At 45.4% G+C, this 12,824-nt stretch overlaps 1 protein-coding gene across 3 annotated transcripts in view; it reads right to left on the minus strand.

The window, feature by feature from the left end:
* Positions 1–1,057: 1,057 nt before the first annotated feature.
* arid2 (AT-rich interactive domain 2) overlaps positions 1,058–12,824 on the minus strand; it is a 33,119-nt gene continuing 21,352 nt past the window's right edge. For all 3 annotated transcript variants that reach the window (XM_076722173.1, XM_076722175.1, XM_076722172.1), the window contains 12 exons: positions 12,546–12,755; positions 11,671–11,835; positions 10,336–10,414; positions 10,053–10,187; positions 9,470–9,696; positions 5,811–8,236; positions 3,619–3,773; positions 3,387–3,525; positions 3,212–3,297; positions 2,843–2,966; positions 2,413–2,504; positions 1,058–2,301 (listed from right to left, as the gene is read on the minus strand). In XM_076722173.1, coding sequence (XP_076578288.1) covers positions 2,190–2,301; positions 2,413–2,504; positions 2,843–2,966; positions 3,212–3,297; positions 3,387–3,525; positions 3,619–3,773; positions 5,811–8,236; positions 9,470–9,696; positions 10,053–10,187; positions 10,336–10,414; positions 11,671–11,835; positions 12,546–12,755 — 3,950 coding nt within the window. In that variant the 3' untranslated portion in view covers positions 1,058–2,189. The remainder of the gene's footprint in view (positions 2,302–2,412; positions 2,505–2,842; positions 2,967–3,211; positions 3,298–3,386; positions 3,526–3,618; positions 3,774–5,810; positions 8,237–9,469; positions 9,697–10,052; positions 10,188–10,335; positions 10,415–11,670; positions 11,836–12,545; positions 12,756–12,824) is intronic.

Consider the following 12,824-nt stretch of genomic DNA (forward strand, 5'->3'; position numbering starts at 1 on the left):
AATACAGCAAGTTCACTGTAATGTAAAATTAAACACAAAGTGTTTTTGGAGCGGTGGGAAGTGGAGCGCTCAGCAAAGTCATTAACAATTCAATTATGTTGAAAGGAGCGAGCCACAGGAAAGGAAAATGTCCAGTGGTTAAACAGAACAAAAGGATGAGCTTGCCAGCAAATGGAGCTTGTTAGGTTATATCAGACGAGAGGGCCGTTTGAAGTCCCAACTACCAACCACCAAAAACGGAGTGCTGAATATTAAAAACACTGGCATCTGTTCAGACGCCTTGTATTTAGAACACAACCCAGGGAGCAGTGATGAATCCAGGAAAACACTCACGTTCTCCACACCAGTGTTTCTCCAACTAAAGACCCTTTCATTCACATTTTCCAAATATGTTTGAGTTTATTCTAAAGTGGATGATACGATATCACCGTTTCATCATTTATCCATTGCATTCATTTGAACTATTTCAACTGTTAATTGCAGCAGCGTTGGATAGGAATCAGTGCTGTAAATTGACTGCAAAGTAGGAGAAATTTGGGGGGGTGGGTGAGAAGAAAGAAGCATAAAAACCAAAGCAAAATGTTCAGTGTTTTATTTAAAAACTATAAACAGTCACCAAAGTAAATAAAGCCAATCTCTAACAGACTGTTAGGTCTATGTATAGTCACACATCCTACTGACACCGCAGAAATGAGGATGGTTGGGTCGCCCCGCTCAGATGCTAATACGACAGGCAGTCATAAATGTTACACAACACACGGTAGAGAGGACAGTCTGAGGACGTGAGCCGGAATGTGGCATGGTATTAAGAATGAAAAAATAGTACAATAAAACTCCACACTATATTAAGATAGAAAAAAGTAGTGAAGAAAATATCATACCTGCACGTAAAGCAAAGAACACAGGAGAAAACCTGTATAAAAACTCCATGTATTTAAACCAATTTACAAATACAAAAAAATTTTGGTACGCGCACTGTGCCCGTACAATGACAAAACGCTTACAGTGGATATATGTTACTTGTGTGTCTGTGTGTGTGTGTCTGTGTGTGTGTGTGTCGAGGGAAGGGTGTGTGAGAGAAGAGGGAGGGAAGAGAATACCTTCAATATTTTTTTTTTCTTCTACAAAATGACATGAGATATATTATTCCATACTCTTTCAGCCAGCAAAATGAGTTCTACAAGGTATTATAATACAAAAAATGTCACAGTTCCACAAAAAACTGTTTTTCCCCCTCCCTAAGCTTTACAGCATCAGTACCTTTGCAGAATTATTTACAGGTTTTTAAGTACATTCATCCACTGCTGAGTATAGAATCACATTAGATACAAGTGACCAGGGATCATAAAAAAGCGAAAAAAAAAAACAAAAAAAAAACAAAAAACAAAAAAAAACATACTACTTTATTCAATTCTACCAAAGTAATGCTTCTATTACTCCACAGAGCAAGTTCTCCAGTGGCTGCATCGGCATGAAAGAGGATCTTCTTTATATATATTCACAACATATTTACAAGATTCTTTTTCATTAATTGTAATGGTATTCATTTCAATAATAAATAAGTGAAAATATATTGACTCAAGTAAGAAAACCAAGCTACCAAGTTTCTAAAGAAAAAAAAAAAAAAAAAAAAAATTCTCTGCGCCAGTTGCCAGCTGAGTCCTCCTCCACCCATCCCTGTGGGATACCTTGAATAGCCCCGCCCCTCCCCCCCCCCACTCCTCGCCCACCCGTACTCTTCAGTCGACCGCCACTCACTCCAACGCACACATCTGTTCACGGGACGAAGAGAAGAATAAAAATAACAAAAAAAAAAAACTTAAACAAAATGTGCTCGTGTTTGGGGTTTCGTCGGTTGAGTCCCTTGGGGAAGCAGTCTTAAAGAGCTCCCCCTTGTGGGCAGCTGGTGGAAGACCCCGTGGCAGTTTTTTTTTTTTCTTTTTCTTTTTCTGTGTGTGTGGGGGCGTTGGGGAAGGACGGGGGTATGAACACAGGTTGGCGAGGAAGGAGGTGAGGGATGAGAGGGGGGGGGGGGTTGAGGGTGCCAGGCGCGGCAGAAGGAGGGTCTCTGTTCTGGTTCCCGACCTCTGCTCCCCCCTGCAGACCCGCTATGGCTCACTGGTGGCTTCCTCCTCTCGTCTCAGGAGAGGACCGGGGTGGTGGGGTTTTTAGAGGTTGTCCTTTTGGCGTTAAGCCTGGAGCGAGCGCGTCAGTTCATAAAGGCATTTGGCGAGCGTGGTGGAAACCTCCATGTTACTTAGTGCGAGCACAGAGAGGTGCGTCTCATGCCTTTTTACCAACCTGAGAGACAAGAAGAAGAGTGATCAAACCAACCCAACCAACCAAAGAAACAAGCAGCAGCAAAGACCAGAAAGTGCACTCAACACTCCTCAAACCCCACAGGATACTTACATGCGACCACAGTCAGAGTGCTTGGCGATGTTCTTTAACGTTAAGGCAGCAGTTAGTCGTATGTGTTTGGTCACTGGTCCCTCTTTCTCATCCTGGGAGAGGAAACAAACACATATTCATGGATACAGAGAGGTAACAATGGTGTATCACCTCTCACGATAATCAGTGGTCTAAACCTGCAGAAATGTGTCTAATGAGCGTTTTTCTGATCACATTCCAATCTAATGAAGACCTGAAAATGACCACGTTCTTTTGTCCTCGCATTTCCAGTCAACCCTGACCCTGTTTTTAAAAGCTTCAGAGCAGCTTAAGTTCACGTCTGCCAACCAAGAGCTTTATCAGTCATGTAAGTGTATGTGTGTGTGTGTGTGTGTGTGTTTTATGGAAAATCAGGGAGAAATGTGGTAATGGTCAGCATCCTTGTACTCACAGTGAAGTCCCTGAAGACCAGGTTTCGAGAGCCTCTGCGTAGGGCCATGAGAGCTGCACTCGGATGATTAACGATTGCTTTCGGTGCTCGCGGTGCCGGAGTACTGCCTGCCGCTGGCGGAGTCCTTTACAACACAACACGTACACACACACATCAGTGTCATTAGTCAAATCCCACCATCAGTACACTGATGGAGGGGAAATTCTCCTATCTACAATTTAAAATGCATGTTGTTATACTGCCCATCTTGACACAGTTGACCCAAATGAAATCAACCAGTCGATGCTCAAAAGAGTTCTAGCACAAACAGGTATGAAGTGTTTCGTGCATCAATCATGTATGAGGATTAATAAAGAAAGGTGTATGTACTGGGAAGAAGTCTGATTGGGACTTTGCGCCTGCTGCTCCTCTAGTTTGAGTCCAGCCAGCAAAGCCTCTCGAGAACAGTGCTTATCCTGGAAAAGAAAGAGCAGAACAATTTAGACGAATCTCACACAGTATTTCATTCCACCACCAGCCACAGAGAAAGTGGAGGGAGTCCTACCTGTAGATGCGTGATGAAGGACAGTCTCTGCCGGGGGAAAGGTTCACATCCCTCCCAAAGACATTGGCCTCCATATACACCTTTTCCACCGTGTTGCGTTGCTGCGTGGTAGAACACCTGAGACGGCGTCTCAAACCACCTGGAGGAGAAATAAAAACAAATGAGCAGACGCTTGACAGCAGCTCAGCACGGGATAATGATGAACAAGCGGCAGCTTGTCTCCGACACGTACCGTTTACAGGACTGCCACAGACACTTGAAGTTCTGCCCTGCTTTCCTGCTTTGCTCTGGTGGTGCTGCGGGGGATTGCTGTGCTGGGAGGTGAGGGCTGTGGTTACCTGTCAGTGCAGGCTGCGATACAGGGGGCGGGGACGGGGTGACGGTAGGCTGTGGAAGAGTTCGAAAAGTCCAAAATGTCAATTGAAAATAAATGGAGACACCATCAGGTGATGGCCCTCATTCCATTTAGAAATATTCACTGTTCCTGACAGATCAAGATCTTCACAGGTTCATATGAGTCAACACATTTTGCTTATTAGCACAGAAATATTCACCGGCTGTAACTGTAATTTTGACCTAAAAACGGAGTTTATATTATATACAGATGAATGAAACTCTTACATCAATAGAGTTGAGAATGTAGAATATTTTTACAACACCTTTCAACTGACAAGTGACACATCAGCACTGGTGAACTAATGTTTTTTTTGGAATAATCACACCAACAGGACATCTTGTTCAGACAGTTCCAAGTGAATACCTGTGTTCCTGAAAATCTTGTGGAACAACAGAACCATTACAGCGCATAAAAAATCAAATTTGCACATATGACACGAGAGGAATGATGTAGACTGCAGCTCTCTCTAGAGAGAGAAGGGTCTTGTTGGCTGAGATGTAACCCGGGCCTGGCTACTGGCAGAAGTTGTTCTCTCAGCTGCTTTACTATAGGAGGTGGGTATCAGTGAGAGCCACATGGTCTTAACTGGTCTCACCTTCTTAACCTCCAGGAATTAACTCATCACACCCAAACCCCTCCAGCCAACATGACAAGTGATGGTCAGTAAGGATGTAATTGTTGTTGCAGAGTTTAATACTCAATTAAACTGTCTTTACTCGTCTGTTCTTAGAATCACGCTTGTCAAAGGGGTAAGATATTAAAGCTTTTACAGTGCAAGCAAATGCACCCTGCAGGAGTACAGAATTACATAAATGTTCCTAAACAGACAGCAATTTGAATACCAGTCCCTTTTCCTAACTGCACAACAATTGTAATTCCAATTTACTGTCAGATTATAGTGTGTGGCCTGACTCTAAAATATTGCACCTCTAGTACATCATGTGCCACTTCAGTTCAGTTATATAACTCTATTTCAGAATCAAAAACTGCAGCCATATTAAAAACATACCCAGAAGTTTCGATGAGTTGCCCGTGTTCTACTAGCAGGGCCACAACGATACACAGTGGAATGTTTTACCCATGACTCTCATTTTAGTGTCTTTAATGGAATCTCACACGACCAAAAGTGAAAAACCTTCAGGATTGGCACACTAACAAATAAATGCATGTATTGCTGTTATCCGTTCTTAGTGCTAAAATGCCATTGGCACTTTCTGGATTTTTAGTTGCTGTAGCCTCCCTGTTGGCAATTTAATTTAGTTCTATTCCAAAGCTTAAGACGTCAGCAACACATTAATGGTACCGTGAGGAACTTTCAGAAAATAATTGAAATTAATGGAACCGGTGGCAAACAACAGAGCTCATGCTCACCCTGCTTAAGACTCTGTCGGCACCAATAAGCATCGTTCTGGGCATCAGCCAACACAGTGACCTGACATACACGAGACCAAGGCACTCAGAAGTGCACATAAATATTATATTCATTGGATTTTCCTGAGGTCATTTTGTTATGTGACAAATGTTCACACATTGCCAAACAAGGAGATTAATACATGAAAATTGCTTCACATTCTTAAATATTGAACCTTTAAGACAGAGGGAGGCACTGAGTAGTGCCCTACATGTCAAATAATTACTGTATGTAAACTCCACAGAACAAATATCAATAAAGAGCAAATCAAAATCAGCATATAATCAAAGGAATGCAAAAAAACAGCTTTGCATATGTTTTGCAGTAGGAGATGCCCCCAACCTGTCTGCTAGACTGCAAAGGGAACACAGAAACGTGTTCAGTGAATGTAAATAAATCTGTTTGTTTACAATGAAAATGTCACAGAATACCCTTATCCAAAAAAGTAGGTGGTGAATTAGACACAGACACCTTGGTAATGCAAATACTCACCCCTTATGCGTCTGTGATAGACATGCAAGACACATTCTGTCACAGACTTGACATCAAGTAACACAACGAGAAGACACTGTGGATAAATGTGGCTTACTGTGAGACTAACCCTATAATGACTCACCGTTGAGCCAGCTGCCTGTGTGGGTGAGCAGTTCCTCTGCTGAGTGGCATTCTCTATTGCTACTTTGGCTACTGTGCTTGGGTCTGTTCCTGCTGGCACTGCCACCATGGTGGCACTGCTGCCGGCGTTGTTGGGGTCACTGATGGTGATGATCCGCACTCCCACTTTATTGGGGATCCCCGAGGATGCTGCCGCTGCACTGCGGTCCTCGTTCTCAGCCGATCTCTTGAGACCTCGAGCCTCAGAGGCCACTCCATTTGCAGGAGAGGCAGCAAGACTCTGGGAGGTATGAGTAACAGTGGAGGGGAGGGGGGAATTGGGGAGCAGTTGCTGTCTTAGCACAGGCACAGTGTGGCCCGGCCCCAAAGGTCCATTGGTTAATTCCGAAGGAGGCTTGTTGCCTACTGTCTGGGGTCCATTGGCCAGGCGCTCAGCCTGTTGGGCTTTGGCAGTGTCCTGCTGGGGGGGAGGAGGACTAGGGAGAGGAGGGTCTGACCCATGACCCTTCTCAGAGGGGCCCACCTCCCCATTCCCCAAGTACTGTTTGGAAGCAATGTGATTTGGAATGTTTTTGTTGAAGTTGCCACCACTGTCACCCCGATCAAAGTCACACACCCCATTGACTAGAGTCTTTTTGGGGTCGGGGCTGCCCTCCAGAGGGGTGTTCAGACTGGGTGAGAGGGCCTGCTTCCCATTAGCAGGGTGACTCTCTGTAGCCGGGCCATTGAGCGCCCCCTGGCTGTTCCCTGAGTGGTATGGAGGTAGATTAGACTCCATGCACTTCCGACCATTTAGCAGCTTGGCACCTGCCGCAACGTCACCGTTACTGGTTTTCCCGTTGGAGGAGTCTCCTTCCGCCAAAGAGGAGTTCTCCATCACCTCTATCTTTCTCTCATGGATGTGCAGCCCTGTCGCATCCTTGGCCTCCTCCTCCTTTTGACAAATTATTTTGTCCCCTCTGAGAGGGGCTGGCAGTGGTGGCGGTGGAGCTGCTGGGGCATGGTGGGGCACTGTTCCAGTAGAGAATGGAGGAGGAGGAACTCCCGGTGCCATAGCACCCTGGCTGACAGCAGCAACAGCAGCAGTAGAGGTGGTGAAACCAGTGTTGGGGACCACGGTAAATGTGACTTGTCCAGCTGCTGCAGGGCCCTGGATGATGGTAGCCGCTCCTGGGCTACTTGTGGAAATTAGCTGGCCTGGCAAGAGTTGGACTGTCTGGAGGGCTGGGGCTCCTGCTGCAGGAAGCTGACCAGGAACTAGCTGGACATTGAGCTGCTGGGGCTGCGGAGAGGGATTCTGGGTACTGTAGCTTGTCTGGTAGATGACTTGTGGACTCTGGGCTATTGTGCTGTTGGGAAGGGGCACCTGTGGAGCGGGTAGGATGAGTTTTCCTCCCGGAGTAGAAGGCCCTCGCTTTGGAAGCAGTAGCTGTTTGATCAAGCTGGACTCAGTGGAGGTAGGCTGAGAGGGAGGAGTTTGGGAAATTATTTGGAGCGGCTGCTGTTGATGTTGCTGCTGTTGATGCCGTTTCATGGACAGTGTGTGGCTGACAGTTTGACTGGACTGGACCTGGGTGCTGGAGTGAGAAGCTGGAGGTGGACAGGGGTTTGAAGCAGCTCCAGGCTGCCCTGCTATCTGGACAGTCTGGGCACCGGGAATGGCGGAGGGGTTGGCAAGAACAATCTGGTGTATGGCAGGGGTGTAGGCTGGGCTCTGTTGAGGGTTGGGACTGACTATTACGACACTCTGGGGCTGCTGTTGAGGCTGAGGCTGCTGGTTGGGAGTTGCTATCGTGGCTCCTGGTCCACCTGACTGGTTTGGTGCTGGTTTGGGAGCGATATTCTGAAATGTAACGCGTGACCCCTGGGAATTGGGCACACCCGCGATACTCAATGCCGGAGCACCCCCAACCTGGATGGAAGGAGAGGGTGTCGATGCTGCAGCAACACACTGAGGCTCCATCTGGGGAGCTCCACCCTGAGGTCCACACAGGGGAGGGGTTTGTGGCAGGGGTGGGTGCTGGGTGATCGGAGGGCACACACCTTGTACCCTGGCGGTGAGGATATGGCCCTGTGGTACCTGCTGAAATAGCGTGACAGGTGTCCCTGTGGGGAGCATTGGGGAGTGTTGCTGAGTTGCAGGTGGAGCAGCAGGGTTCTGGGGACTGTGGTTCTGGGTAGCTGGCGCCGAAGTCGGAATCTGGACCATTGGAACAGGGCGAATCTGTTGCTGCTGCACGGCTGCCAGAGGATTTGGTGGTAACTGCAGGGGCACCTGCGAGGGCACCAGGTGACGGGAAACAGTCGGGTGGCTTGCATGGGGAGGTTCCTGTGTAGACAAGGCCATGGATGGGGCGGCACCAGCGGAGCTGGGGCCCAGGGCACGGACAAACTGCGGTGCAAGACTGGGGTGCCCGGGAGGTAAGCCTGGTCACACATTAAACACACAAACACAGACACAAAGAACAGTTTAAATCCATGATACAACTTAATAATCAGTTTTCTGAGTTTACAAAGACTCTTAATAATATTTTGATAGATAGCCACTTTACACAGCAGGCAGGGTTAACTATATGATCACATGCATCAACATATCATTTGAATTGTATCATCTGTATTCAAGCAATTTCGTCTGTTACTGTGACGGAATGTACAGCATGTGTCACTGAAGATTCAACAGTACCAGAATGGGCCAATAATCAGGATTACCTAAGCGAGTAGCACATCATGCAAGCTGGATACAGTCTTGCAGTATAAACCCTGCTCAACACTTGGCAACCTGATGGGCACAGGAGCCAAAAACCTCAGAATCTGACATATTTTAAAAACAGAAAGAGGCTGGAGATTCACTACTGTGCCAGTCACTCTTAATTATCAACAAGAAAAATGGCAAGTGGTGTTAAATTCACAGCATCTGCATAAGCAACCCTGAATGAGCCACACATGCTCAGCTAGGATGACTTTGTTGTTCAATTCAATACAAGTTATAATGACCACAATGTTAATGTGATTCTCATGAGTTTTTCAATTCATGTTTAACATTCTTTAAAATATGATGCTGTTGAGATGCAGCAAAGAGGAAATAGCATTTGAATAACTAAGTGGACAATATACTTAAATATTCTAAGCATTACTTTATTAATGATTTCGTAATTGATTCAATTTCTTCAACACAAAACACAATAACACCACTGGCAAGTGTCCTTTTGTGTTCAGTTTCATGACTGTGGTACATCCTTTCAACTTCCCTAATAAGCTCCTTCAAGTAACTTCTTTTCCTACAAACATTTTCTCAAGACGTTTGCCTTTGTAATTAGTTCAGCCATCTTGGTCTCAGTGGTACCAGCTCTGCTCTCTCTGCATGACTGCCAGCATCCGTCTTCACAGTACCACTTTTCTGAAGCGCTTTTTCTTTTCCTCCATAGCTCTTTAGCTTCTGACATGAACCTTGTCTGGGGGTTTTACTAATTGCAAAAGTATGTCAACAGTGACCCAGGGGGAAACATAAGAGTGAATACATTAGTTTCCTAAACAGTTTCTAGTTGTATGTATAGCATTTTTAACTTTGGAGCTAGTACAGCCTCTTGCAGTGTGAACCATCCCATTAGAGAGACAACGTGGATGAAAGAATCTAAACATGCTTAATTCTAGTCGTTCTACCTGGAGGCGGGGCCTGAGGGTCTCCAGGAGCTTCGTGTCGGGCTGCTGGAGGTGGAGGAGCTGCTGCCGGATTCTGCTGCTGTTGCTGCTGCTGCTGAGGCTGCTGGTAGTACAGCTGGATGGGCAGGGGGATTGACCTTCGCCTTAGCCCTACCAGGAGAATCTGAACCTGACCATTGGCCTTAACCTCCTCTTGCCGCCGCATCGTGTGGTTGGGAAACACAGTCCTGTGGTGGCAGGAGGAGACAGAGAGAAAATTGTAAACTGCTTTTATTCAGGCTATTGATTACTTCCTGTTGTACACTATGCACATTTTCTAATACTTTCTACAGAAACTCTACAAGCCACAAATGTCCCCTGCAAAAAGAATTCTCCTGATAAACTAATAATGCTTTTCTTCAACATTTGCTGGTACATTGCTAGGCCATGGTCACTATTAAAACTCAAAACAGCTATGCTTTGTTAAAGCTGCTGTACAGAGGCAAAGAACAGCAACTGCTGTGTAGCAAACGATCTTGATCAGAACGCAGACATTAATCAGTCCTCTGTGCTGGTGGAGCAGACAGGATGAAACAGGACTAACCGCAGACATTTGAGGAAGCCAGTGGAGTTCAAGATGTTGCTTCGTCCCATTTTACTGCACGTGCCCAGGTACTCAGAGTACATTTCTGATCGAGACACAGAGCCCTCAGCATTTGTCTCAAAGTGTGCGTTTAGCCTATTGGAGAAACAGACAGAGTAGTTACGATGCAAGCAAAAAAGACACTGACAAACAACAGGAAAATCCTAAATTTGTTTTCTGACAAAGTACATCTGAATGTTTGTCTTAAATCAAATTATCATATCTATAGATGAATGAAACTTACCACTGCAGTGTAAATTTTTCCCCATCTAGTTCAACAATGCCAGGTGGTGGTTGAGTGGACTGAACTGGGACCCTTGTTACTGAAAAAACAAAGTGGAAAAAAAAGGAAATAAACAAAAAACAAAACAATGTGTCAGTATAATTTATTTAAAGCTTGAAGACTCCACTGCAGGAATAAGGTGAGTTTGTCCACTGAGTCAATAGACTTCATGTTTGTAATGCTCCCCAGGCTGTCCACTAGATGTCAGCAAACTAACAACTTTGCAGCCCAGTGGAGCACATCAACAGCACAGGAATGACACTTCCAAGGTTAGGTGTGTTAAATTCCCTCCAGGGTCACTCCTTAATTCACACACTGACTGTGACAAGTTTGGAAAGCTGCTTTTACCTCCGCATTTCATTCCTTTGTCTCATTGTCCCGCCACGATATGAGCAGGTGGCAAACAACAAGCAATTCTTAAAAAGTATCGACATCTAAGACTAAATAGCTATTCATTTCTGTGGTGGTCTCGAACCCCCTAGAAAAACTGCTCAGTGCTTTAATGTTGCTTTTAACATTAACGTAATTTGATTAGTTTTATACTTCAAACGTGTTTTGAACAGTTGCAAATTGTTTCATCACAGACGGGAAAATGTCCAAATATGGAACAACGCTCGACTCTAGCTGTCCTTATTAGCATGTAAGAATTAACAGATCAGAAACCTGCTAACGTCTGCTGTGCAATGTTACACAATTTAACTGCATTTTTTCAACGTGAAAATCCCAAGCAACTTATTTCAAGCGAAAAAAAAAAACCAAAACATGGGTAATCAGCAGGTATTTCAGCCAGGACTGGGTATAAAACAAACTGGTCTGGTAAACACTTTGAAGGGAAGGATGTGCTGCAGTACTCCAATGGCTCAGCAACAGGTGAGTTAGCACCTGTACGTGAATTAGTTGCCAACTGGCAGTGATTCTATAACTGCTTCCTACACACATTTTTTACAGTTCAAAATCAGTAGCTTTGGGCAAAAGTAATATTAAATGTCTTTAGAGTCGAACACAAACACTATGGGGCTATTTGTGGTGTTTTGTTGATCTGATCTCAGTTGATGCATCAAGTCTCAGAGTTGACCACAAACAAACTCTCATTTGATGCTCTGCCGAGGTTTTGTTCACTGGCTCAGTCATACAGTTTACGGCAGTCAGATTCCTCTGTTACCTTCACTCTGCATGCATGATTCACAAATTGCGGATAGGCTGTTGCCTGTGGTCTTGTGCAGATTTGTATTATTTCCACTCACAATAAACAAAGGAGTTCTATATGTATAGATTTGGAGAAAAAAAAAAACTCACCAGGTGCTGGTGCTCCCTGCACAGCTGCAGGTACCTGTTCTACCAGCTGTGGTCGAACCTCGGCTGCCTGGTCGGCGCTGGCCTGATGCTCGATCAACCGCACCGCTGTCAGGGCATCAGGTCCAAACGTGTGAAGGTCAACTGACACTAACCTCACTAACAAGTCTGGCCATGGAGAATGAGAAAGAAGAAAACACATGAGGATCAGCGCAGTGGAGCCTCGTCAAAACAGGCAAACACATTTATTCACTGAGCCGATCAAAGAAAAGGTTTCAGTCCTGCAATGAGAATGCAATCCAAACCAGACCCTTAAGATAAAGATGAGGGTGCAAGGAAAGAGACATTGTCATTTGAGCCAGTTATTCATGAATGGAAAGAATAGCGTGATAAAACTTGGCAGGCAGACATGTTACCAAAACTCCACTAAGCCCATGTGGCATTAGATTTCAAGCTCTGGATTCACTTATTAAGTAGAAGGGACTGGAATGAACCAACATTAAACAGTCAAACCAAGTAGACTGCCGTGGTATGATTTAGGGCTGAGGCCAAGCAAAGAAAACCCTTGTTGACTGAAATTCTACCTGCTCTTCAACCAATCGACTGGCTGGTTGTGGTGGGGGGTGGGGGCAATCTGCATGTTATCTCTAAATTATCTAAAAACACACTACTTTGGCTGTAATCTAATGCAGCTGCCTCTCTCTTTTAAAGCACTGCACCCTTGAGCATTATCCAGAGGAGCTATATGTGAAGTAATCTGTCAGTCTTTGTGAAAGTAACACCCGTGATTGTTCGACCAATGAAAATGTGGTCGGACAAGAGCATATCAACCAACCAGTCCGAAGGTGTCAGCTCTAGTATGATAGGAGGATTCATACCTATGCTGTGGTCGACAGAGGCGATCTTGCTGCAGGGAATCTCTCCGAGCTGGGCCAGCAGGTACAGCACCTCCAAAGAGGCCATGAGGAGCATGAGGTCAGGCAGGGTGAGGAGCATTATTACCTCCCTGTAAGAGTCCTGGTCCACATATTCGCAGATCAACACACCATTGTCCTCTGCCTTGCTGAGGTTGCCCAGGATCTCCATGGCTTCAGGGGACACACACAGAAATAAACAAACACATTTAACTTAAGATGTTCTGTGCTGCATACACTGAG

Source organism: Chaetodon auriga, chromosome 22 (assembly GCF_051107435.1).
Source record: "Chaetodon auriga isolate fChaAug3 chromosome 22, fChaAug3.hap1, whole genome shotgun sequence".
In the NCBI taxonomy this organism is placed as follows: Eukaryota; Metazoa; Chordata; class Actinopteri; order Chaetodontiformes; family Chaetodontidae; genus Chaetodon; species Chaetodon auriga.